The 21,952-nt window shown below is 67.6% G+C and overlaps 4 protein-coding genes across 6 annotated transcripts; 2 read left to right on the top strand and 2 right to left on the bottom strand.

Moving 5' to 3' along the window:
* Nucleotides 1-155: 155 nt before the first annotated feature.
* On the bottom strand, nt 156-1,906 carry SPATA33 (spermatogenesis associated 33). Its single transcript, XM_068956334.1, has 3 exons — nt 1,870-1,906; nt 914-1,093; nt 156-358 (listed from the first exon to the last, which is right to left on the bottom strand). Exons 1-3 carry the CDS (start codon nt 1,904-1,906, stop codon nt 156-158), a joined length of 420 nt encoding a protein of 139 aa, XP_068812435.1.
* Nucleotides 1,907-1,996: 90 nt separating this feature from the next.
* Nucleotides 1,997-8,797, top strand: CHMP1A (charged multivesicular body protein 1A). Of its 2 annotated transcripts, XM_068955375.1 has the most exons (7): nt 2,515-2,653; nt 2,827-2,846; nt 3,967-4,044; nt 4,507-4,653; nt 5,086-5,214; nt 5,776-5,963; nt 6,817-8,797. In XM_068955375.1, exons 1-7 carry the CDS (start codon nt 2,647-2,649, stop codon nt 6,836-6,838), a joined length of 591 nt encoding a protein of 196 aa, XP_068811476.1. In that variant the 5' UTR covers nt 2,515-2,646; the 3' UTR covers nt 6,839-8,797. The 2 variants fall into 2 exon arrangements, with proteins under 2 accessions (XP_068811475.1, XP_068811476.1); XM_068955374.1 differs by lacking the exon at nt 2,827-2,846 and having other exon boundaries at nt 1,997-2,653.
* A 1,054-nt stretch (nt 8,798-9,851) lies between these two features.
* Nucleotides 9,852-15,236, bottom strand: DPEP1 (dipeptidase 1). Of its 2 annotated transcripts, none has more exons than XM_068955373.1 (10): nt 15,074-15,236; nt 13,162-13,294; nt 12,637-12,769; nt 12,380-12,530; nt 11,831-11,900; nt 11,428-11,604; nt 11,263-11,347; nt 11,107-11,182; nt 10,851-10,986; nt 9,852-10,138 (listed from the first exon to the last, which is right to left on the bottom strand). In XM_068955373.1, the coding sequence occupies exons 1-10, from the start codon at nt 15,178-15,180 to the stop codon at nt 9,989-9,991; spliced, it is 1,218 nt and encodes a 405-aa protein (XP_068811474.1). In that variant the 5' UTR covers nt 15,181-15,236; the 3' UTR covers nt 9,852-9,988. The 2 variants fall into 2 exon arrangements, with proteins under 2 accessions (XP_068811474.1, XP_068811473.1); XM_068955372.1 differs by having other exon boundaries at nt 9,852-10,156.
* A 552-nt stretch (nt 15,237-15,788) lies between these two features.
* Nucleotides 15,789-19,806, top strand: LOC138068476 (sulfotransferase 2B1-like). The gene is made up of 6 exons (XM_068956083.1): nt 15,789-16,088; nt 18,306-18,514; nt 18,728-18,854; nt 18,946-19,040; nt 19,124-19,304; nt 19,406-19,806. The coding sequence occupies exons 1-6, from the start codon at nt 15,950-15,952 to the stop codon at nt 19,519-19,521; spliced, it is 867 nt and encodes a 288-aa protein (XP_068812184.1). The 5' UTR covers nt 15,789-15,949; the 3' UTR covers nt 19,522-19,806.
* The last annotated feature ends 2,146 nt before the right edge of the window (nt 19,807-21,952 follow it).

Consider the following 21,952-nt stretch of genomic DNA (forward strand, 5'->3'; position numbering starts at 1 on the left):
GAAGCGAGGCCGAGAGAGGCTTTGCTGGGACCAGTTTCCTTTCTTGCTAGCGGCGAGGGCTGCGGGCTGCGGGCTGGGGCGCCGGCCCTGGGCAGCGGCGCTCGGCCCGTCCGGGCACCCGGGGACGCGTCGGGGCTCTGCTGCAGCGCCGGCGCTCAGGGCGCCTCTTGCTTGAAATAGTAAGCCTCCACCGTGCTGGGCTTCATGTGCAGCTGGTAGGGCCCATAATCAGCTACATCTCTGATGGTTTGAGACTCTGGAAGATCGTTCAGCGAGTTAAGTGAGGTTGAATCATCCAAGGGTCCCGTGATAATGATTTTTGGAAGAAGAGTTTTTTTCTTCTTGGTCACTTTTTCCCCTAAAAACAAAGGAACAGAGGAAAAAGCCTTGTGTAAGGGATCCTGTGCATGCTACTTTGCTCTGAAGTGAAAAACACCAGCGGAAGCACATTGAGGCATGAGGGAACTGTACAGGACGCAGGTGCTGACAAAGCAGACTGTCTGATGGACCAACACCAGGTCTGGGCCCGGCCGAAGAGGGATTTTACTGAACTAGATTTGAGAAAACCAAGGGAGGGGGAGAGGGAAGGCCAGCTGTGGCAGCATGAGCCATCAGGAGCCCGGGCAGAGCGGGGGACACAGCCGGCACCACGGTGAGGGGCGACCTCCGGACTTGTCGTGCCTTGGGAGCCCGCCGGGACCTCAACCCTGCCTCCAACAACAGCAGACAAGCCGCCCCCTGGGCCCGGGCCTGGCCCTGCTCGCGCCTTCGTTTCTCCCTGGGGAAAACGGGAGTCATTTAATGCGGACCATGCACAGGACCATAAATCCGCACCAGGCAAACGCCTCCCGGGCATAGCTGCGGGAGGGCAGCCTGGGCGCAGCCGGCGCCTGCTCTGCTCTCTGTCCTCTACCTTTTTGGTGGAGTCCCTCTGCTGACAGATGACTGGATTGTTTCGCCGACAGCTTGCTGGCGGAGGCCGCGACGCTGCGGGTGTTGTGGCAGCGTGGATGCTGCTCGCCGGGACCTGCCCGCCTGTGCTCCTTGTCCTGGCCGCTGGCTACGTCGTGCTGGCCTTTCACTGCAGCGGAGACTTTGAACGCAAAGGAGAAAAGTCGGATAAAACTCTCCCATTGTCAGGGCTGCGGTGAGAGCCCTGGACCCTGCAGTCACTGGGAGCCGCTTCCCACCTGCCCTCCCGCTGCCTGTTTCAAGCACATGTCCTGGAACATTTGCTATGAGTGAAACAGCTCATTAAAACTTGGCTGTTTGATCAGAAAGGGAGCACGGCACAATAGGAAGTGCCCCATTTCTCTTCTCTCTCTTTTTTCTGTGTGCATGTGGAGTTAAAAGAAAGACTGGAACCATCGCATTGTAGGAGAAAAAGCTTTTATAGCAAATCAATCACACTGAGACTCTGCACAGCGGAAACCCGTAATAACGTTGTTCCTTGATCTCTCCTTCTGCCTAGGAGATCAGGTTGGGTATAAAATTTCCTTCTGTTGGAGGAAACATTTTCCAACAAGAAAATCTAGGTTGACGGCTGCTCCCTCATGAGCAACGTGGAGGCGCCGACAAGGGCGCGCAGCCAGGCCCAGCCCGCGCCGGGGAAGCGGCGCCCGGGCAAGGCGTGCGCCCCACGGCTGTGCCTGCGCCGCGGCGGAGCTGCCGCTAACGGGCTCCCTCGCCCGTGCTGCGACACCCAGGAGGAAACACACGTGTCAACCAAGAACGCGGCGTTCCCCGTGGCGGCCGCGGGGCCGCGGGCAGAGGCAACGTGGGATGGGTGCCCCGGGGACGCGGCGGCGTGGCTGCTGTTTCCCCATCCACCTGCGCAGCGGCCCGCCGTGCCGGGGGAAGGCCCGTTACCTTTCCTGCGCCTGACCCTGCTCAAGGCGTGCCCCATAGGTGCGGGCGCCGCGCCGCGCGGGGCCGCCCCGGCTGACCTCGGAGCTCTTTATGACTCGTCGGCGACTGCGATGGGGCTGCGGGCAGAAGCGCGGCCGCCCCGGGGCCGCGGCCCAGCTTCAGGATGAGGCGGGCAGGGGCCGAGCCCCGTCGCCCGGGCTGCGCCAGAGGCTTCAAGCCGCCGCCAGAGCCGCGTGCCCCACGTACGGGGGCCGCCGGCCCTGCCGGTGCCCCCCGCTCCGGGCAGGCCGCCCCCCATGCCGTGCCCAGGGGCCTCCCCCTCCCAGTCGCCCCGCCCGCGGCGGAGCAGGACCAGCTGGGGGACCCCAGGCCTGCGGTGCCCCAGGCCCCGGCCCCCCCCAGGCCCCTGTCCCAGGGCAGAGCGGGGCCAGCCCCGGGCCCGGCCTGCCCCGCCGGGCCGCTCCCCCCTGCATGGCTCCCGGGCCCGGCCTGGCCCGTCCCCTCCCGCCGGTCCCCTCCACCACCCGTTGTCTACCGGCGGGGCCCGTTCCCTCCCGGTGCCCCGCCCCCTTCGAGCCTAGCCCCGCCCCCTTCGAGCCTCGCCACGCCCCTTAGGGCATCGCCACGCCCCAGGCGGCGGGAGGCCCTCCGGACCCGGCGAGCACTCAGGCTTCCGTCCCGCCCCCCTCACGTGACCCCGCGCGCCGGCCGCGCTCTCGCGAGAGGTGGACGCGCGACCCCGGAAGCGGCGGCGGCCGGAAGAGGCGGCGGGGCAGGATGGACGGTGAGGGGCGCGGGGCGGCGAGGACTTCCCCAGGGCCCGGGCGGCGGGTGTGGGGCAGCCCCGGGGGGGCCCGCTCCCCTCCCGCTCCGCGGCGGGGCCTAGCGGGGGCGGCGGGCCGAGGCCGGGGCCGGGGCCAGGCCCGGCGCTGAGGCTGCGCTCTCCTTCCCTTGCAGACACGCTCTTCCAGCTGAAGGTGAGCGCGGCCGGCTCGGCGACCCCAGCGGCAGCTCCCCGCAGCGTACCGCCGGCCGCCCCGAAGCCGCCGGTGGCGGTTCCCCCCCCTCCGGAGGGGCTCCCCGGTCGGCGGGGTTTCTCTCGCAACGGCCCCGTTGCAGCACCTGCGGCGGGCAAGGACCCTCCTGCCCCTGCGGGTAGTTTTCCCTGCCTCGCCTCGCGGGGCAGAGGGGCAGGCAGGCCTCGCCCGAGCCACGGCGGCCTCCGACAGCGCTGCTGTGACGGCTGGGCCTTGACTCTGCGCTCTGAGGGCGTCGGGAGGGTCCGCGCTCGGATACGGTGTTAGCAGCAAAGCGCTGTGAGCCCGCTGGGGCTAGATCGGTCTTCTTCCAGTCGTTAGATTGACGTTAGTAGGAGCCTGGAGATCGCGCTCTCCCCTGATCTTTGCTAACTGAGAGAGGAGGAACAAGCAGGGTGTTAAAAAAAAAAAAAAAGCTGCTTTTCCTAGGAAAAGAAGGAAATCCTGACCTGCAGAGATCTGCCTTCAAGAAAGCACCGAGATGCTGCAGCTCTGTCTCTTCCCTGTCGTGGGAGCCTTGCTGATGCTGGTGGTTGCGGGAAGAGGGAGCCATTTAGCTAGATTTATCCTGCTGGGCTCTGGTTCCCATCGCACTGAGTCAGACCAGGCATGCTGGGTCGGGAAGGATGTTCCTCGGTGCTCAGCGAGTTCCTGCCTCACACCCGCCCTCTGCCCTCGGGCACTCCCTGGTTAATCCCTTTCTGGGAAGTGGGGAAAAAACGAACCTCTCGGTTTGTGTTCTGGGAGTCTCCAGCCCTCAGGGTCAAGATGTCAAACTCTCTCACTAGCCCACACGGCCGGAGGGTCAGGGCAGCGACGCTGCTCGGGCAGAGGGAGCCAGTGCTCCACTTAGAACTTGCTGCTCGCCACGCCTCCACCTCTTGAAATCAGCCAGAGGCCGCGTCAGCGTAGCAGCGAGCCTGGGCACGGGTGCCAGCCCGCCAAAGCAGCTGCTGCATGCTCTGGTGACCCCAAGCCTCCGGGCAGCCTGGGACCGTGTGGGTCTGTGCTGTTGCTGACCCCTTTGTGTCCTAGTGCTAACTCATCACTTTTGCTCCAGTTCACAGCAAAGCAGTTGGAGAAGCTTGCCAAGAAAGCTGAGAAAGACTCCAAGGCTGAGCAAGCCAAAGTCAAAAAGGTAGGTGAGAGGTTGCCGTGTGCGCAGAGCTGCTGGTGCCTTCTGCTGGGCCTGGTCCTCCAAGCGAGGCCCTGTCACCTCTGGCACTGCCATACCGGCGGTGCCAGCCCTCCTCACTGTGCGAGCAGCTGGAAATTGTGCCTTGCCTTCTGCCCTGCCGGGTGTGTGCTGTTAGGGACTAGAGGAAATGGGCAGTCTTCCCTCTCCAGTCCTTGGTGTGTGCCAGGTTGGTCTCAAAATGTTTTAAGTCCTGCCCTTATATCTTGACTCCGTCAGGAATGGACGTCATACATCACTGGCATAACTGGAAAGAACTTAATTCCTTTCCAAGGGTGTGTTCAGTATTTATAGGGGTCACGAGACGTGTTTCTGCCTTTCTTCTGTCAGGCAGAAATGAAAGATGCTTGTTTATGAAATGTGAAGTGGATTGTTTGTGCAGACAGTTGCTCTTCGCTCTTCCAGGCTCTCCAGCAGAAGAACGTGGAATGTGCTCGTGTCTACGCAGAGAATGCGATCCGCAAGAAGAACGAGGGGCTCAACTGGCTTCGCATGGCTTCCCGAGTGGATGCGGTGGCCTCCAAGGTCCAGACAGCAGTGACAATGAAGGGGGTAAGAGCCTCTGTTGCTTGGGCTTGGGGCTCTGAGACTGATCTGTGCCCTGCAGAGAGCGAATGTTGCTTCGTCCATTCTGCTTGCCTACTTCCAACCCTCTTGGACCTCCCTGTCCCTGAACAAGGGTCTGATGAAGCCCTATAGTTAGTTCAGACCCTCAGACTGGTGCAGCCTCTGAAACACCCGGGTAGGTATCTAGAGTAACTGTCTGTTGTTCGACAAACCTGCAGCCAGGCTGAGCTTACAAAGTGACTGTCTGGAGAGCTGACAGCAGCATGTTTTTGTGAGCAGGCAGAGCTTGTCCTGCCTTGTAGTGCTGGCAAGAGCATCAGTAATGCTGACTTCTCTCTCACTGGGCCCAGGTTTTGTTTTCGGTGGTGATGAGATCTTGCTTTTGAGGAGCATCCATAAAACAATTTCCTCTTGCAGGTGACAAAAAACATGGCTCAGGTGACCAAGGCCTTGGACAAGGCTCTGAGCTCCATGGATCTGCAGAAGGTGTCTGCAGTGATGGACAAATTTGAGCAGCAGGTCCAGAATTTGGATGTTCATACATCGGTGAGTGCTCGTGGCCTCAGAGAGGTCCGTGAGGACTGGAAGCTACTGGGTTTGGGAGGAGGGCTTGTCTCATGCAAGATCTGTGAACTGCAGTGTCATGCTGCCTCTGAGGAGAGAGCTAGGTCTCAGTTGTAACTCAGGCTTGCAGAGAAGCACTGTGTTCCCCTTGGAGACACCAGGGTACAGTGTGGGAAAACACATGTGGTGTTCGTGTGGTTCTGTTTTGTGTATGAGATGGGCAGGACTAGGCTCTGCTGCCTAATGAGGAAGGCGTTTGCCATGTGAAGAGGCACATTATGCAGAAAGGAGGGAAGAGGCAAGATCACTGTCCTTGTATCGTAACTAGAGGTTACCCAGACTGGGTCTGGCAGAACTGGACCTTGCACCCTGCCTTTCATTGTAGCTCTGCTGACAGGCTTGAGGCTGCAGAGACCATTTGGGTTAAGGGAACCGGTGGCCCCTAAGGGGTCTGCAACTGGTTCTTTAGGTGAAGAAGCTAGGCATGGGCTGGGCCAGGTGGTTTTGCCGGTGGGGCAGGGTGACATGCTGTCTCCATTGCAGGTGATGGAGGACTCCATGAGCTCTGCTACCACGCTGACCACCCCGCAGGAGCAGGTGGACAGCCTCATCGTCCAGATCGCAGAGGAGAACGGCCTGGAGATCATGGACCAACTCAACCAGCTCCCTGAGGGTGCTTCGGCTGTAGGGGAGAGCTCAGTCCGCACTCAAGAAGACCAACTCTCGCGAAGGTTTGTTCTCTTCCAGATCCTTTGCTGTGCATCAAGGCAACTTCAGTTTTTCCCAGGAATCCCGCACTGACAAAAAGGGAATGGGTTTGCCCAATGTGGGAGGCTGAGCAAGTGCTGAGCCCCCTCTGGACCCTGGCATGCTCAGGCAAGCCAGAGCCAGGCAGCCCCCACGGTACTTGGGGAGGGTGCAGGCAGGCAAGGTGGCATTCAGGGCTGTGGCCACCAGGGCCCGGAGGTGGCTTCTGGCGCTGTGTGGTGAGCGTTCGTTGATTTGGCACGAAACAGTCTCCCCCTGCTCTGTGCTCACCCTCACGCAGCTGCTGCTGCTCTGGGAACGCTTGGCACTGACCTTCAAACAGCTCCAGGAACAGGCTGTCTCTCTGGAACTGCCCCAGGAGAAGCTGATGAGCTTCCTCTTCCCATTCCCTCCCCACTGCTCCCCATGCAGCCCCAATTGAGATCCATCTGGCAGTGAGCCCCGAGGCAGTGAGCATCCGCGTGCTGCAGGAGCCCTCGCCTTGGAGGTGGGAATGGCCCTGGGAGAGGGACCGGGCTGGCTGTGGTCATGAGGCACCCAGAAGAGAAGCTGGGAACCCTTGTTCTGCAGCACCTCAGCTGCATTGATGAGAGATTGCCCCAACAAGCACAGGCAGTGCCACAGGCAGTTATGGCTGTGTGCTCCAGGGCAGGATCTCCTGCATCTCTGCCATGGGAGGATGGATTCTGAGCATATATTCTGATTTCCATATTCTGATGGATATCTTCTCTGCGCTCACTGGCTGAAGGGTCTTTGTGACTCACGGCTGTTTCCTGCTGCTCTCGTGTCGGTTCATTCTTGTTTTCTCCCTTCCAGGTTGGCTGCCTTACGAAATTAAGGTCTCCCATCATCCCTGCGGACTGCTGCCTCACACTAGTTGTATGGTGTGTGGGGGTGGAGGGGGCCCTGGGACTCCTTCCCCACAGCCTCTGCTACATCCTTGCTCTGACCCAACTAGCCAGGCAGAGCTGACCAACCCCTCCTTCATCAGCACGTTCCCAGCCCTGCCTGGCTCTGGTTAGACCCTTCTTTTATGATGTGAGGCTGGCGACTTCTCCCAGAGCAGGCAGAGATCCTGGCGGGGGTTTGCTGAGCAAACGCAGCCTTGCTCTGGCTTGGAAAATACTTTGCCGGTTCTGATTTCAGGGTGTTTTTCCTTTGAGGGGTGCTGCTGATTTCTCACAGCATTCCAGGGCTTCTGGATGAGAGCAACATGCTGCTCCAGATTTAACACTAAATGAGTCTTTCTGGAGGTTGATTGCAGAGTCTTCTCGGGTGCTGGTGCCTGACTCCTCCCCACGTAGCACACTTTCATTACCTATTTTAGACTGGGCCTCTGAGCTGTGGGCAGCCCCTTCCTAAGGACTCGCAGCCACTAACTTTATATGGAGCAGGGAGAGACGTAGGAATTCCTTTTGCGTTGCAGTTGGCTGGGAAGGGGACTCTGGCCTGGGTTGTCTTCCTGCCTGTGGTGTTCTGGGAGGGTTAGTGCCTTGCCAGAAGGTGTGGTTGTGCCATGGTGTCTCTTTTGCTAGCAGTGACCTTCCCAAGCCATCGTTAATGCAGTTTACAGCCATCAGTTGGTGCCCTGTTTGCAAACTTTACCTTGCCAATTGCTAACTCTTGGTGGGCAAATCTCCCTGCATCTCTTTGCCACAAAGTGACCTTTAAAACGTTTGACCTGCCCTGCACAAGCATGAGTTTGTTTGTGTTTAAGTATAAATCCACACGTTCGCTATCTGCCAACTGCTGAGCTGTGGAAGTGTTTTCCAGGCAGTGACCTCCCATGTAGCCTGACATCCAGCAATTGGGACTAAATCACAGCAACTTCCACTCCTGGGCTAGGAGCCATGGTGACAACAGCCTTCCCCAGCCTTGTTCCTAAATATCTCCCAGGAGGTTGGGTGTGACCGTGAATGGCAAACCATCCTGACAGCGTGTGTCCCTGCGCTGTCCCCTCGCTCTGGCTTGACCCTTGGATATCTCTGCTGCCTTTTCCTCTCCACTGTCCCCACCTCGTCAGTTGATAACGCCGTGCAGGAGCTGGCACGGTGCCATGCGTGCTGACAGCGCCGAGCTGTGCTGTGTGCAGCTTAGGCTGTGCGGCCAGTCCTGCTACAGCAGGGTGGGTATGATTCATCAGAGTTTTCTGTTCAAAGAATCAGTTTTTAAGGGAATTTGAAGTCGTGCACAGCTGCTGCTTTGGGCTGTGCTCCAAGTAGGACCCTTTGCCGCTAATGGAAGGGAAAAGCAAGTGTTGGGGGGAAGGGAGAGTGGCCCAGTGCAGCCTCCAGGGGCAGCGGATGCCCCGCTCCGGCTGTGCGCCGCTCTGCCTGCGGGCTGCCTGTGGCCAGAGGCCGACCGTGCAGCACCTGTAGCAAAGACACTTTTTGCTCCCTTGGTTGTTTCTTAGGAGTTCAGTGGCCTTGGCAGTAGGTGTCCCATGGCCTAGAGAGCATTCTTCCCCTGTGCCCGCTGCAGCGGGGAAGCACCGCAGGGCAGTCCTGGGCGGGCATTGCTGGGGACCGCAGCCGGGAGCGCCCCTCCTACGGGCCCGGGAGCAGCCGTTGGGGTGCTGGCGGGGCTGGCAGCAGCCCAGCCCTGCGCAGATGCCCTCCGTGGGGCTGCGCACGGGGAGGTGCTCGCCGGCCCCAAGGAGACCCTGCCTCTGTAAATGGTCTGTGTGATGTTTTCTGGTTTGGTTTTTTTAAAGCTTGTTTCATTTGCCTTTTTCTTCTTTTCCGAACGCCTGTTGATTACCCTCTGCTGTTTTAAATAAACAATCCCTGAACATCCATCTCTGTGTGTCTGGGGGCTCAGACGGGGGTTTGCGGTCCCCCTGGCCACGGTGGAGCAGCGTGGAGACGAAGCCTGGGCCGGGGCAGGGAGGTCGCTTCCAGGGCAGTGGCCAAGGTAGGAGGAGGAAGAGGCCGGTCTGGTGCACCGCAGCCCTCCCTGCTTCCTCTTGCCCTGCAGCAGCAAAGCAGCCAGCTCCCTTTCCCCGCCAGAGCTGTGGCTCCCCGGGGCCAGGACCTTGTCTGGGGGTGGCTGAGGGGAAGAGAGGCCTGACATCCTCGGCCACGGGGCCCGGCGCCTTCCCCCGCACCTGCCTACCGCTTCCCCTCGCGTGACTGCAGGAGCTGACGCCGGCTCGGGGAGGCCGGGGCGGCTGGCTCGCGTCTAGCTCCTTCCCCCAGCCTCCTTTCTGGGCTGCCCAGCTGACCGCGCGCTTCGCTGCACCTTTCCCAGCCCTCGGGGAGGCGGCGGCGGCTGGGCAAATATCCTTCGGGGGGAGGTTCCCGGCTTGGCCCTCCGTGGGGGGGTGTTTTCTGGCCAGGTTGTGCCACGGGCCCCCGCCACGGCAGCTTCACCGGAGGGGGACGCGCCCGCTTCCCCCGCGCAGGAGGCCCTGGCCGCGCGGGCCGCCGACGCTGCGCCGGGGGGTGCCGGGGGCTCGTCGGCTGCCAGCCGGCGCTCTGCGCCGCAGCCAAGTCGTGAACGCCACAGGAAGATGGCTCTCCTTCGCCAGCCTGTTTTCCTGGTGCCCAAAGCCGCCTCCGCGCTGAAGACAGGCTGTTCCCAAATGTGAGAGGAAATTGCTAACGAGATGATTGAATAGCCAATTAATTAGCTAATGATTAATGTAAGCATCCTGCGGAGGCAGCCCTACAGCCAGCCCTGCCGCCTGTTGCAGCGATGCATCACTCCCGGTGCGGTCGCAGCTCGGAGCCGAGCGTGGGGAAGGGCGTCCCGGCGCCCCGCGGCTCCCGGCGCCTGCTCCGGGCCTGGGGGGCCGCTGGGGCGCCGCAGGCTGCCGGGCACCGCGACGGGGCCGGGGCGGAGGTGGGGGCGCAGGACCCTCTCCCGGGGCGGTCGGGCCGGAGCGAAGGCGTCTGCGGGGGCCCTGGGCTCCCGGCGGGGCTCCAAGCGGGGCTTCTGCTGGCGGGACGGGGCAGCGGGGCCGGGCGCCCGCACGCTGGCGGCGGCGCTAGAGCAGGGCGCCGAGCAGGGGCAGCGCCAGGGCCAGGGCCGGCGGCAGGAGCCGGGCAGGGCCGGCGCCGCTGGGGTACCCGTACGGCGTCCGGCACTCGCCCGCCAGCTCCTCGAAGGCGATGGGCTCCTCGTGGGCTGCCGTGCCCTGCAGGGCTGCCTTCACCTGCGGCCAGGACAGGGCGCTGCCCTGCGTCCCCGCCGGCCGCCCGGCGCGTGCCTGTGCCAGCCCCGCCGGCCCGAGCCCCGCCTGTCCCCCTGCCCCTGCTCGTCCCAGTGTCCCGCCGGCCGCCGCGCGACCCCCGGGCGTCCCCGGGCCCCGTGCATCCTGCCTCGCGTTGCTGGGCTGCCCCTGGCGTCCCTGTCCCCTGCATGTCCCCGCGCTGCCCCAAACATCCCCGTGTCCCCACGCCACTCTGTGCGTCCCTGTGCCTCCTGTGTCCCTGTGCATCCCTGTGCCCCCTGCACCCTTGTGCCCCCTGTGTCCCCGCATCGCCCTGTGCGTCCCTGTGTCCCCTTTGTCCCCGTGTCGCCCCTTGTGTCCCCATGCCCCTGCGCCCCCTGTGTCCCCGCGTCACCCTGTGTGTCCCTGTGCCCCCTGCACCCCTGTGTGCCTATGCCGCCCTGTGCATCCCCACGCCCCCTGTACCCCCGTGCCCCCCTTTATCCCCCTGCCACCCCATGTGTCCCTGGCCCCCCTGTGCCCCCATGCCCCCTGTGTCCCTGCACTCCCCCGTGCATCCCCGTGCCCCCTGCACCCCTGCATCCCCCATGTCCTCACACTTCTCTGTGTCCCCACGCCCCCAGCACCCGCCGTGTCCCCACGCCGCCCCGTCCCCGCGCCCCCGCGCCCCGCTCACCTCCTCCACCTTCCTGAACACGCGGAGCAGGTTCTCGGCCAGGGCCGCCCTCAGCTCGGCCTCGGTCCAGCCCCTGGCCAGCAGCTCGGCCACCAGCGCCGGGTAGGTGGACACGTCCTCCAGGCCGGTGGGGAGCCTGCGCCAGCCGGAGGTCGGGGGCAGCCGAGCCCCGCGGCACCCTGCTCCCGCGCACCCCACCGCGAAACCCGGCGGGCACCCTCGCCGCCGGCCCGCTCCCCGCCGCCGCCGCCTTTACCCCGGCACGCCGTCGTAGTCGCCGCCAAAGCCGACGGCCTCGACGCCGGCCACCTTCTTCACGTGGTCCATGTGGTCTGTGGGTGGACAGGGGCCGCGGTGAGGGGCCGCGGCCAGCTGCCCGCCCCGGCCCGCGCGCCCCCGGAGCCCCGCTCACCCGCCACGTCGGCCAGCGCCGCCGTGTCCCGGCACGTCACGTACTCGTTGTAGAAGTTGACCATCACCAGGCTGCCGGTGGCGGCCTTGGGGGGGGGACGAGAGGCGGCGCTGAGCCCCCCGCCGGCCCCCGCCGCCCGCCGCCCGCCCCGGCCCGGCCGCTCACCACCAGCTGCAGCACGTCGTCGGGCACGTTGCGCCGGTGCGGGCAGAGTTTGTAGGCGGACGAGTGGCTGAAGATGACGGGGGCTTTGGAGAGGGTCAGCGCGTCCTTCATGGTCTTCACCGACACGTGGGCCAGGTCCACGATCATGCCCAGGCGGTTCATCTCCTGCAGCACCGTCTGGGGGACGGGGACGGGGTGGGCGAGGGGTGCACGGGGCCGAACCACGGGACACCATGCACCCAGGGCACCCGCTCCGCTGCTTAAAAACCCAGGAGGGGGCTGGCTGCAGCGGCTGGGGGGCACAGTGGCATGTCCCAGGGCTTGGCTGCCGCTCCGGGACATCACCGGTGCTTGGCCCCGGGTCCTGCAGCCCGACGCCGTCCCCGGGGCTGCCCCCACTCACCAGCCCGAAGGGCGAGAGGCCGTCGTGCAAGGGCTGCTCGCTGCCGGTGTCCACGAGCCAGTTATCGGCCCTGCGAAGCGGTGGCGGCGTCAGGGTGGCCCCGAGCCCTGGAGCCCCTGCCCCTCTCCTGCTGCTTGTCCTCATCCCTGCTGTGTCCCCCCGTGCTGGCCATGTCCCCATCCAGGCCCTGTCCCCATCCCAGCTGCATCTCCATCCCCACTGCATCCCCCATCCCAGCCCTGTTCCCATCCTGGCTGCATCCCCGTCCCAGCTGCATCCCCCATCCCAGACCTGTCCCCATCACGGCTGCATCCCTGTCCCAGCTGTATCCCCCCTCCTGGCCATGTCCCCATCCCGGCCGTGTCCCCGTCCCTGCTGCATCCTCATTCCGACTGCATTCCCCATCCCAGCCACGTCGCCAACCCGGCTCCATCCCTGTCCCTGCTGCATCCCTGATCCTGGCCTCATCCCCTATTCCTGCCGCATCCCCATCCCTGCTGCATCCTCCATCCTGGCCGCGTCCCCGTCCTGGCAGCCCCCGGCCGCTACCAGGGCGTGCTGCAGCTGTGGGTGAGGGTCATGTAGCGGACGCCCAGGCGGTAGAAGGTGCGCAGGACGCCCAGGCTGCTGTCGATGGAGTGGCCCCCCTCCACCCCGATGAGGCTGGCCACCTTCTTGTCCCGGAAAGCCTGCTCGATGCCTGCAAGAGCGCAGCGGGCCCTCAGCCGGGGACGGGGCACGCCGTGTCCCTGCAGCCCCCGCCGGCTGTCCCCATCCCCACGGTGGCCGTCCCCGCGGCCGCTCACCAGCGCTGTCGACGACGCAGGAGAAGGTGTCGGGGTAGAGCTCACACATGCGGTGCACCACGTCTATCTGCTCCAGCGTGCGCTTCACCGCGTCCTTGTCCTGCGTTTCACAGGGCACGTACACGGACCAGAACTGCCCGGGACGGGACCCCATCAGCACCGGACCCTCAGCGCAGCCCGGCGGTGCAGGGCTGCAGGGTCCCAGGCAGGGACCGGCTCCGCTCGTGCCCCCAGCACCCCCAGCATCGCCCGGCATGGCTCTCCTGGCCCCGCTGCCCCGCTCAGCATCTCCTGCCCGGCTCAGCAGCTGGCTCAGCATCCCCCGCCCGCCCTGGTGCCCAGCTCCATGTCCACCCTGCTGCCTGACTCTGTGTCCTCCTGCCCATGCCAGTGCCCGGCTCCGTGTCCCCTGTCCATGCCAGTGCTCAGCTCCATGTCCCCTGCCCACCCCAGTGCCCGGCTCTGTGTCCCCCTGCCCGCCCCGGTGCCCGGTGCCAGTGCGGTGCCCCCAGTTGGCCGTCCCACCTGCCCACCCACGTGCCCGTGGAGCAGCTTGGGGATGTTGGTGTGGGTGTCGTTGAGCAGCGTCAGGTTGGCCTCCGGCAGCCCCAGCCGGTTGTTGAACAGCTTGAGGAGCTGCCAGGGCAGGTCGTTGTGCCTGGGCAGGGGGGCCAGCGTGGGTAAGGGGGGGGTCCAGCTGCCTGTCCAGCTGGCCCCCCCATCCAGCCATCTGTTTGGCCACCCACCCATCCATCTGCCCATCCATCCATCCATCTACCCATCCATCCATCCATCTACCCATCCATCCATCCACCCAATCATCTGTCCATCTGCCCATCCATCCATCCGTCTGTCCATCCATCCATCGGCCCATCTACCTGCCCCTCTGCCTGTCCAGCCCCCGATCAGTCCGTGCCCCCTGGGAAGGGCCGCCCAAGGGGCATCGACTGGGAGCAGGGGGCAGGTGGCTCCCTGGGGACGGCCCCGCGTGGGGCCATGTCGCCAGCGAGACCCTCGGTGCGGCCACCCGCGCTGACCCCTCGCCCGCTGCAGGCCTCCCCGTCTGCACCCCGCCACAGCGTCATGCCCCCCGTGGCGGCGCTGGGGAAGTGCCCGAGGCGCGAGCAGGCTCCCACTCCTCCTCTCCTGCGTCACGGCCCACCACGTCCTCCGCTGCGCCTGGCCCACACCGGTACCCAGGGGCTGCCCGTGCCCAGGCGGCGGTGGCACGTGGCCCGCACGCTGGCCCCACGCCGGCCAGTGCAACCGACCCCTGGGCAGCGGCTCCAGCCCTGCAGGGCCCTGGGTGACCCCCGCGGAGGACCGGAGCCGCAAGGGTGCCGGGAGCATGGGCTGTGCCGGCGGGCTGGGTGCCGGCACTGCCGGGAACAGCGCCTGTGGGACCTGTCCTGAGGCTGGGGACACCCCTGAGGACATGACCCCCGGGGGCTGGTTTGCCCTGAGTGTGAACTTCCCCAGCCGGGCTCAGCTGCAGGGGCTGCTCGCTCCCCTGGGACAGCCTGGCCCCAGGCTTCCCAGCACCCTGCCCTGCGCGCGGCCTGGGGTGCAAGGAGCGGGGATCCCCCCCGGCATCGCCGGCAGTGCACGGCTCCAGGGTGCACGGCATGGGGATTGCCCCTGCCTTCCAGCATCGCTGGCAGTGCACGGCCCTGGGATCCCCCCCGGCATCGCCGGCAGTGCACGGCCCTGGGATCCCCCCCGGCATCGCCGGCAGTGCACGGCTCCAGGGTGCACGGCGTGGGGATTGCCCCTGCCTCCCGGCATCGCCGGCAGTGCACGGTCCTGGGATCCCCCCCGGCATTGCCAGCAGTGCACGGCCCTGGGATCCCCCCCGGCATCGCCGGCAGTGCACGGCCCTGGGATCCCCCCCGGCATTGCCAGCAGTGCACGGCCCTGGGATCCCCCCCGGCATCGCCGGCAGTGCACGGCCCTGGGATCCCCCCCGGCATCGCTGGCAGTGCACGGCCCTGGGATCCCCCCCGGCATCGCCGGCAGTGCACGGCTCCAGGGTGCACGGCGTGGGGATTGCCCCTGCCTCCCGGCATCGCCGGCAGTGCACGGCTCCGGGATCCCCCCCGGCATCGCCGGCAGTGCACGGCTCCAGGATCCCCCCCGGCATCTTCGGTGACGCGCGGCCCCGGGGTGCGCAGCTTGGGGATCCCCCGGCCCTCTGGGACTTTCAGGCCCGGGGGGGTTTCTCGGGGAACTGAGAGCGCTGCCGGGAGGCCGAGCCGAGCAGAGTCCCCAGCCGGCGCGCCAGGGGCCGCGACAACCTTTGGAGCCGTCGGCAGGGCACGGAGGGGCCGCGGCACGTGGCCCGCGCCCTGCGGGGGCCAGGGGAGGAGCGCGGGGGGAATACCCGGCGGGGCGGCCGTGCGGTGGGGGCCGTGGCGCCGGCCGCCGGGGCCGCACTCACCCGTCGATCACCGGCGTGGTCCCCATGATGCGCTCGGCCTCCTGGCGGTGCGGCTGGCCCCGGCACGGCAGGAGCAGGCACAGCACCAGGACGCTCCCGCGCAGCATCTCGGCCCGGCGCGGCGGGACCCGGCGGGCGCTGGCCGGGGCGACCTGCCGCCGCCGCCGCCAGCCCTCCGGAGCGCCTGCCCCGGGAGCGTCTTCCCGGCCTCATCGTCCTCCCCCTCCCCTGGTGAATAAATAACCACCAGCCAGCGCCATAAACCTGGCCCCGCGCCCCGGCAGCGCCCGGGCACGGCGCCGGCGCCTCCTCCCAGCGGCTCCCCGCGCCCGCCGGGGCCTGGCGCCCCTGGGTGGCACCCGCCAGCCCCCGCGCCCGGCCGCGGCCGTGCGGGCTGCCCGGCTGCTGGCGTGCCGCCCCGGCGCCCAGGCGTGCCCAGCGGCGGGGAAAGCGTCTGCGGCGCCGGCCCCAGCCCGGAGGAGCGATCCGGCGGCTCGGCCCCGAGGGCTGGGGCCGCCCGCGCGGCAGCCGGGGCCCGGCACGAGGCCGGGATGCTGCACCGGGCTGCGGTGCCGTCCCCCGTTCCCCCCCCCCCAACCACCCTGCCCCGTCCGCAGCCGCCGTCCCCCTCGCGCGGCAGTGGGGAAACTGAGGCACGTGGCTCGGCCCACGCCGCCGCCAGCAGCGCGGTGGCGGGACGAGGCGGTGGCCGCCCCGGCCTCGGCCCCGCGGCCGCCTGCCCTGCCGGGGCCCCCGGCCTGGCCTCCGGCGAGGAATGTGCCTGGGGGGGGCCGCGGCCTCCCGCCCCGCAGCCAGCTTCCTCTTTTGCAGCTATTTTAAGCCGGCTTCAGCATCCGTCTGCCAGGCGGTGGGGACATGGACCGGATGGAGGTGACAGAGACCTTCGCCGGCATCTCCCTGCCCGGCCACCTCCACACCAAGGAGTCCCTGCACTTCGCCGCCACCTTCCCCTTCCGTGACAGTGACGTGGTCATCGCCACCTACCCCAAGTCAGGTGAGAGCCGGCGGCGGGGCCGGGGCCGGAGGGGCTGGGGACAGGGAGGAGGCGGGCGGGCGGGCAGGGGGGACCCCGGGCCGGGGGAGGCAGGCAGGCTCGGCCGCGCGGCCCCGGGCATGGCCGCGGCGGGACGTGGCAGAGGGCCCCCTGCCAGCCCCTCGGCAGGCGCAGGCGCCTCCCGCCCCGCGGAGCCCCACGGCCGTCGTCCCCCCGGCGCAGCCCCCGCGGCCGGCGAGACCCCCGGCCCCCCGACAAGCACCGAGCAACCCACCAGCCCCGGCCAGCTGCCTCCAAACCCTCCCCTGCTCCATCCCGGCCCCAGCTCCATCCTGTCCCCAGCCCCGTCCTGTCCCCAGCCCCGTCCTGTCCCCTGCTCTGTCCCGGCCCCAGCTCCATCTTGTCCCCAGCCCTGTCCTGTCCCCAGTCCTGTCCTGGCCCCAGCCCCAGCCCCAGCCCTGTCCTGTCCCCAGCCCCGTCCTGTCCCCAGCCCCATCCCCAGCTCCAGCCCCAGCCCCATCCTGTCCCCAGCCCCGTCCTGTCCCCTGCTCCGTCCCGGCCCCATCTCCATCCTGTCCCCAGCCCTGTCCTGTCCCCAGTCCTGTCCTGTCCCCAGCCCCAGCCCCAGCTCCAGCCCCAGCTCCAGCCCCAGCCCCGTCCTGTCCCCAGCCCCGTCCTGTCCCCTGCTCCAGCCCCAGCCCCGTCCTGTCCCCAGCTCCATCCTGTCCCCAGTCCTGTCCTGTCCCCAGCCCCAGCCCCAGCTCCAGCCCCAGCTCCAGCCCCGTCCTGTCCCCAGCTCCATCCTGTCCCCAGCCCTGTCCTGTCCCCAGCCCCAGCCCCAGCTCCAGCCCCAGCTCCAGCCCCAGCCCCATCCTGTCCCCAGCCCCGTCCTGTCCCCAGCCCCAGCCCCAGCCCCAGCCCCAGCTCCAGCCCCAGCCCCAGCTCCAGCCCCAGCTCCATCCTATCCCCAGCCCTGTCCCCAGCCCTGTCCTGTCCCCAGTCCTGGCCCCATCCTGTCCCCAGCCCTGTCCTGTCCCCAGCTCTGTCCTGTCCCCAGTCCTGTCCTGTCCCCTGCTCCGTCCCGGCCCCAGCCCCGTACCCAGCTCCAGCCCCAGCCCTGTCCTGTCCCCAGCCCTGTCCTGTCCCCAGCCCCAGCCCCAGCTCCAGCCCCAGCTCCAGCCCCAGCCCCATCCTGTCCCCAGCCCTGTCCTGTCCCCAGTCCTGTCCTGACCCCAGCCCCAGCCCCAGCTCCAGCCCCAGCTCCATCCTGTCCCCAGCCCCAGCCCCAGCTCCAGCCCCAGCTCCAGCCCCAGCCCCATCCTGTCCCCAGTCCTGTCCTGTCCCCAGCCCCAGCCCCAGCTCCATCCTGTCCCCAGCCCTGGCCCCAGCTCCAGCCACAGCCTTGTCCTATCCCCAGCCCTGTCCCCAGCCCCATCCTGTCCCCAGTCCTGGCCCCATCCTGTCCCCAGCCCCATCCTGTCCCCAGCCCTGTCCTGTCCCCAGTCCTGTCCTGTCCCCTGCTCCGTCCCGGCCCCAGCCCCAGCTCCAGCCCCATCCCTGTCCTGTCCCCAGCCCCAGCCCCAGCCCCATCCTGTCCCCAGCCCTGTCCTGTCCCCAGCCCCAGCCCCAGCTCCAGCCCCAGCCCCATCCTGTCCCCAGCCCCGTCCTGTCCCCAGCCCTGTCCTGTCCCCAGCTCCATCCTGTCCCCTGCCCCAGCCCCAGCCCCGGCCCCAGCCCCATCCTATCCCCATCCCTGTCCTGTCCCCAGCCGGACGCTGCAGACCCAGGTGGAGGCTGCCCCACTGTAACTGGCTGGGGGACTCAGTGGGGCAAGGCTGAGCTGCCTGCCCCAAACAGTGCCGTGCCACGCTGTGCTGTGCTGTGCTGTGCCATGCCATGCTGTGCCGTGCTATGCTGTACTGTGCCGTGCTGTGCCGTGCCATGCCATACTGTGCCATGCCATGCTGTGCTGTGCCATGCCATGCTGTGCCGTGTCATGCCATACTGTGCCATGCCATGCTGTGCTGTGCCATGCCAGGCCGTGCCATACTGTGCTGTGCCATGCCATACTGTGCCATGCTGTGGCACGGTTGTGCCATGCCATGCCATGCTCTGCTGTGCAATGCACGGCTGCTGTGCCACCCGTGCCACGCTGTGACAGCCGTGCTGTGCCCTGCGTGGCGGTGGGGGGGCTGCCCTGACGCCCGCCTCTCCCAGGCACCACGTGGATGCAGGAGATCCTGACCCTGCTGTACAGCAACGGGGACGTGCTGCCGGCCAGGACCATCCCCAACTGGGTGCGGGCGCCCTGGCTGGAGCAGATCTACTTCAAGGACACGCTGCAGGACACGGCCGGGCACCGGCTCATCACCAGCCACCTGCCCGCCCGCGTCCTGGCCCCAGCGCTCCAGCAGAGCAAAGCCAAGGTGATGGGGGATCCCGCGCCCATGGGGCTTTCCCCGGCCGGGGTGATTAGCTGGGGCTTTCTGAGTTCCCGCGGCCGGGCAGGGTGGAGCGATGGGTGCTGAGCCAGAAATCCCCTTGCCGTGGCCGCGCGGTGCCGGGAGCCGTGCCGCGAGGGGAGCCGGGGCGATGCCGGGGCGGCGCGGCGCCCGCTGACGCCCGCCGGCGCTCGCCAGGTCATCTACGTGAGCAGGAACCCCAAGGACGTGGCCGTCTCCTTCTACCACTTCCACCGGCTGGCCAAGTTCCTGCCGGACCCCGGCTCCTTCGACGCCTTCCTGGTGCAGTTCCTCGAGGGCAGGGGTAAGGGCCGGGGCCGCGGGGACGGCCGCGGGGACCGCGGTGGCCCCGGGTGCCCCGTGACCCCGTGCATCCCCCTCCCACCCCCCCGCAGTGCAGTACGGCTCCTGGTTCGACCACGTCAAGGGCTGGTTGGGCCAGCGCCAGGCCCTGGACATCATCTACATCACCTACGAGGAGCTGCACCAGGTGAGCCCCCGCCTCGGTTCCCCCCACCCCGGCCGGCTGCCCGGGGCCGGGGGCAGCCCGGCTCACCCGGCCCCTTGGCCCAGGACCTGCGGGGCGCCGCGGAGCGGCTCGGCGCCTTCCTGGGCTGCCCGCCGGCGCCCGAGACGCTGGGCAGCCTGGAGCAGCACTGCAGCTTCGCCGCCATGCGGGACAACGCCATGGCCAACTACAGCCTCATCCCCTGCGAGATCATGGACCACAGCCAGGGCTGCTTCATGAGGAAAGGTGAGGGGCCGGGCTGGGGGGAGGCGGGGGGGTGTCGTGGGGCCGGGGGAACCGGCCGCCCCGGGCCGGCACCGGCTGCAGCCCGCTCTGCCCTCCCGCAGGCGTCGTGGGCGACTGGCGCGACCACTTCTCCCCGCAGCAGAGCGCCCGCTTCGACCGCGTCTACCAGCAGGAGATGGGCGACGCGGGGCTCGGCGCGCCCTGGCCCGTGGCCTGAGGGGCTCAGGCGCCGGGGCCGGGGCTGGCACGCCACCCGAGCCCCCCCGGAAGGCGTGCATCCTCGGGCCGGGCTGCGGGGGCCGGCGGCGAGCGCCCGCGCTGCACCCTAAGCCGCCCGGGCAGGGGACCGCGGCAGGGAGGTTTCCGGCTTGGCGTTGCAGCCGTGCCGCGGCCCTTCCTTCCCCTTGGCCGGCCCGGGGCCCCCCCGGCCCCGTCGCCCACGGGCAGGAAAGCACAGCCCGCTTGGGAGAAAAAAACAAATACATATTTATTGCCGTTTATAGCCCAGCGGCGCGTTTCCGTGGGCCGCGCCAGGAAGCGCCCCGGCGTTATCGGGGCTCCATCAGGGCAGGGGCGAATCTTCCGGGAACGTTATCCGCGGGCCGCGGGGCAACGGCTGGGTGGGCGGCAGCGGGGGCCGCGGCACCCTGCCCGCCCCGCGCTCCGCGCCGGCCGCTGGGAACGGCGTCCGCGGCCCGGAGCCGTCCGCTGCAGCAGGGCCCACGGACCCCTGCAGCCCCCCGGCTCCTCCAGTGCCCCCCTGCCCCTAAGGCACCAGCCCCCAGTGCCCCCTTGCCCCCCCCCCATAGCCCTCCTGCCCCCAAAGCCCCCCTGCTCGGCCCCCAGCGCCCCTCGCAGCCCTCTCCCAATGCCTCCCCTGCCCCAGCACACCCTCTGCGGCCCCCACTGATGCTCCGGGGGCAGCTGTGATACCCCGTGGGGGTCTGTGACACCCCGTGGGGGACTGTGACACCCTGTGGGGGACTGTGACACCCTGTGGGGGTCTGTGATACCCTGTAGAGGGGTCTGTGATGCCCCATGGCGGGGGGGGGGGTCCGTGGTACCCCCATGGGGGTCTGTGATACCCTGTGGGTGACCATTATTCCCCATGAGGGTCCATGATACCCTGTGGGGGTCTGTGATACCCCATGGGGGGGGTCTGTGATGCCCGTGGAGGTCTGTGATACCCTGTGGGGGTCAGTGACACCCTGTGGGGGGGGTCTGTGATACCCCATGGGGGTATGTGATACCCTGTGGCGGTCCGTGATACCCTGTGGGGGTCCGTAACACCCTGTGGGGGGGTCCGTGATGCCCCGTGGAGGTCCATGTCACCCTGTGGGGGTCCATGATACCCTGTGGGGGTCTGTGATACCCCATGGGGGGGGGTCTATGATACCCTGTGGGGGACTGTGACACCCCGTGGGGGGCTGTGACACCCTGTGGGGGTTTGTGATACCCCATGGGGGGGGGTCTATGATACCCCATGGGGGGGGGGGTCCATGATACCCCGTGGGGGGTCTGTGATACTCTGTGCATGGCCATTATCCCCCCTGGGGGGGGTCCGTGATGCCCCGTGGGGGTCTGTGGCACCCCATGGGTGCCCGCAGTACCCCGCAGGGTGCTGTGATGCCCCGTGGGGGACCGTGGTACCCCGTGGGGGTCTGCGCTAGCCCCTGGGCAGCCGTGACCCCCCGACAAGCCCCGGCCGGGCACGCCGACGCCAGCGGGGAGCCGCGGGGCAGGACCCCACCGCCGCCGTGCTGCCAAAGAACCCGGCCGCCCGCCGCGCGGCCTTAACCCCGGCGTGAGAGCGGCGCCGCGGCGGGGGGGCCGGCCTCGGCGCGGGGCCCGCGCGGGACCCCCGCCACCGCAGGCGCTGGCGACGTTTCTATGGCGACGTCTATTATCCTTCTTCAGAGGGAGATGAATCAGGAGCTATAAATACGCGGCTTGAGCGGGGCGCCGCGGGCTCTCGGGAAGGCGGTCGGTGGGGCTGGCGCAGGGCAGCCCGCAGCCCGGCACGCGGCTCCTGCTGGGACGGGCCCCCGCGCCGCCAGCACCCCGGCTCCCAGCTCGGCGGCGACCCCGCCATCGTGGCCTCGGGCACATCGCACCCGGGGCGGGGGGCGTCACCTCGCCCCGAGCTGCCCCGGGCACGGGACGGTCCCTGCAGTGCGCTGGGCAAAGGGCAATGCGCTCACGCTCGGGTAGGCAGGAGATGGCACAGTGTGCGGTGCATGGCACACGGTGCACAGCACAGGGCACAGGGCACGCAGTGAATGCACCTGGCACGTGGCACATGGTGCACGGCACGGGGCATGCCGTGAATGCACGTGGCGCACGGTGCACAGCACAGGGCACACAGCGAGTGTGCGTGGCACATGGTGCACACTACAGGGCATGCAGTGAATGCATGTGGCACACGGTGCATGGTGCATGGCACAGGGCACACAGTGAATGCCCACAGCAGGCGGCACACGGTGAATGCACAGGGCACAGCACCCAGCACAGGGCACGCAGCACTGTGCATGGCGCACTGCATGGGGCAGGCAGCACAGCACCCGGCACAGGGCATGTGGCGCACGGCATGCAGCACAGCTCATGGCACAGCACATGGCACACAGCAAACGGCGCAGGACTTGGCACAG

The sequence above is a fragment of the Struthio camelus genome, chromosome 10 (assembly GCF_040807025.1).
Source record: "Struthio camelus isolate bStrCam1 chromosome 10, bStrCam1.hap1, whole genome shotgun sequence".
In the NCBI taxonomy this organism is placed as follows: domain Eukaryota; kingdom Metazoa; phylum Chordata; class Aves; order Struthioniformes; family Struthionidae; genus Struthio; species Struthio camelus.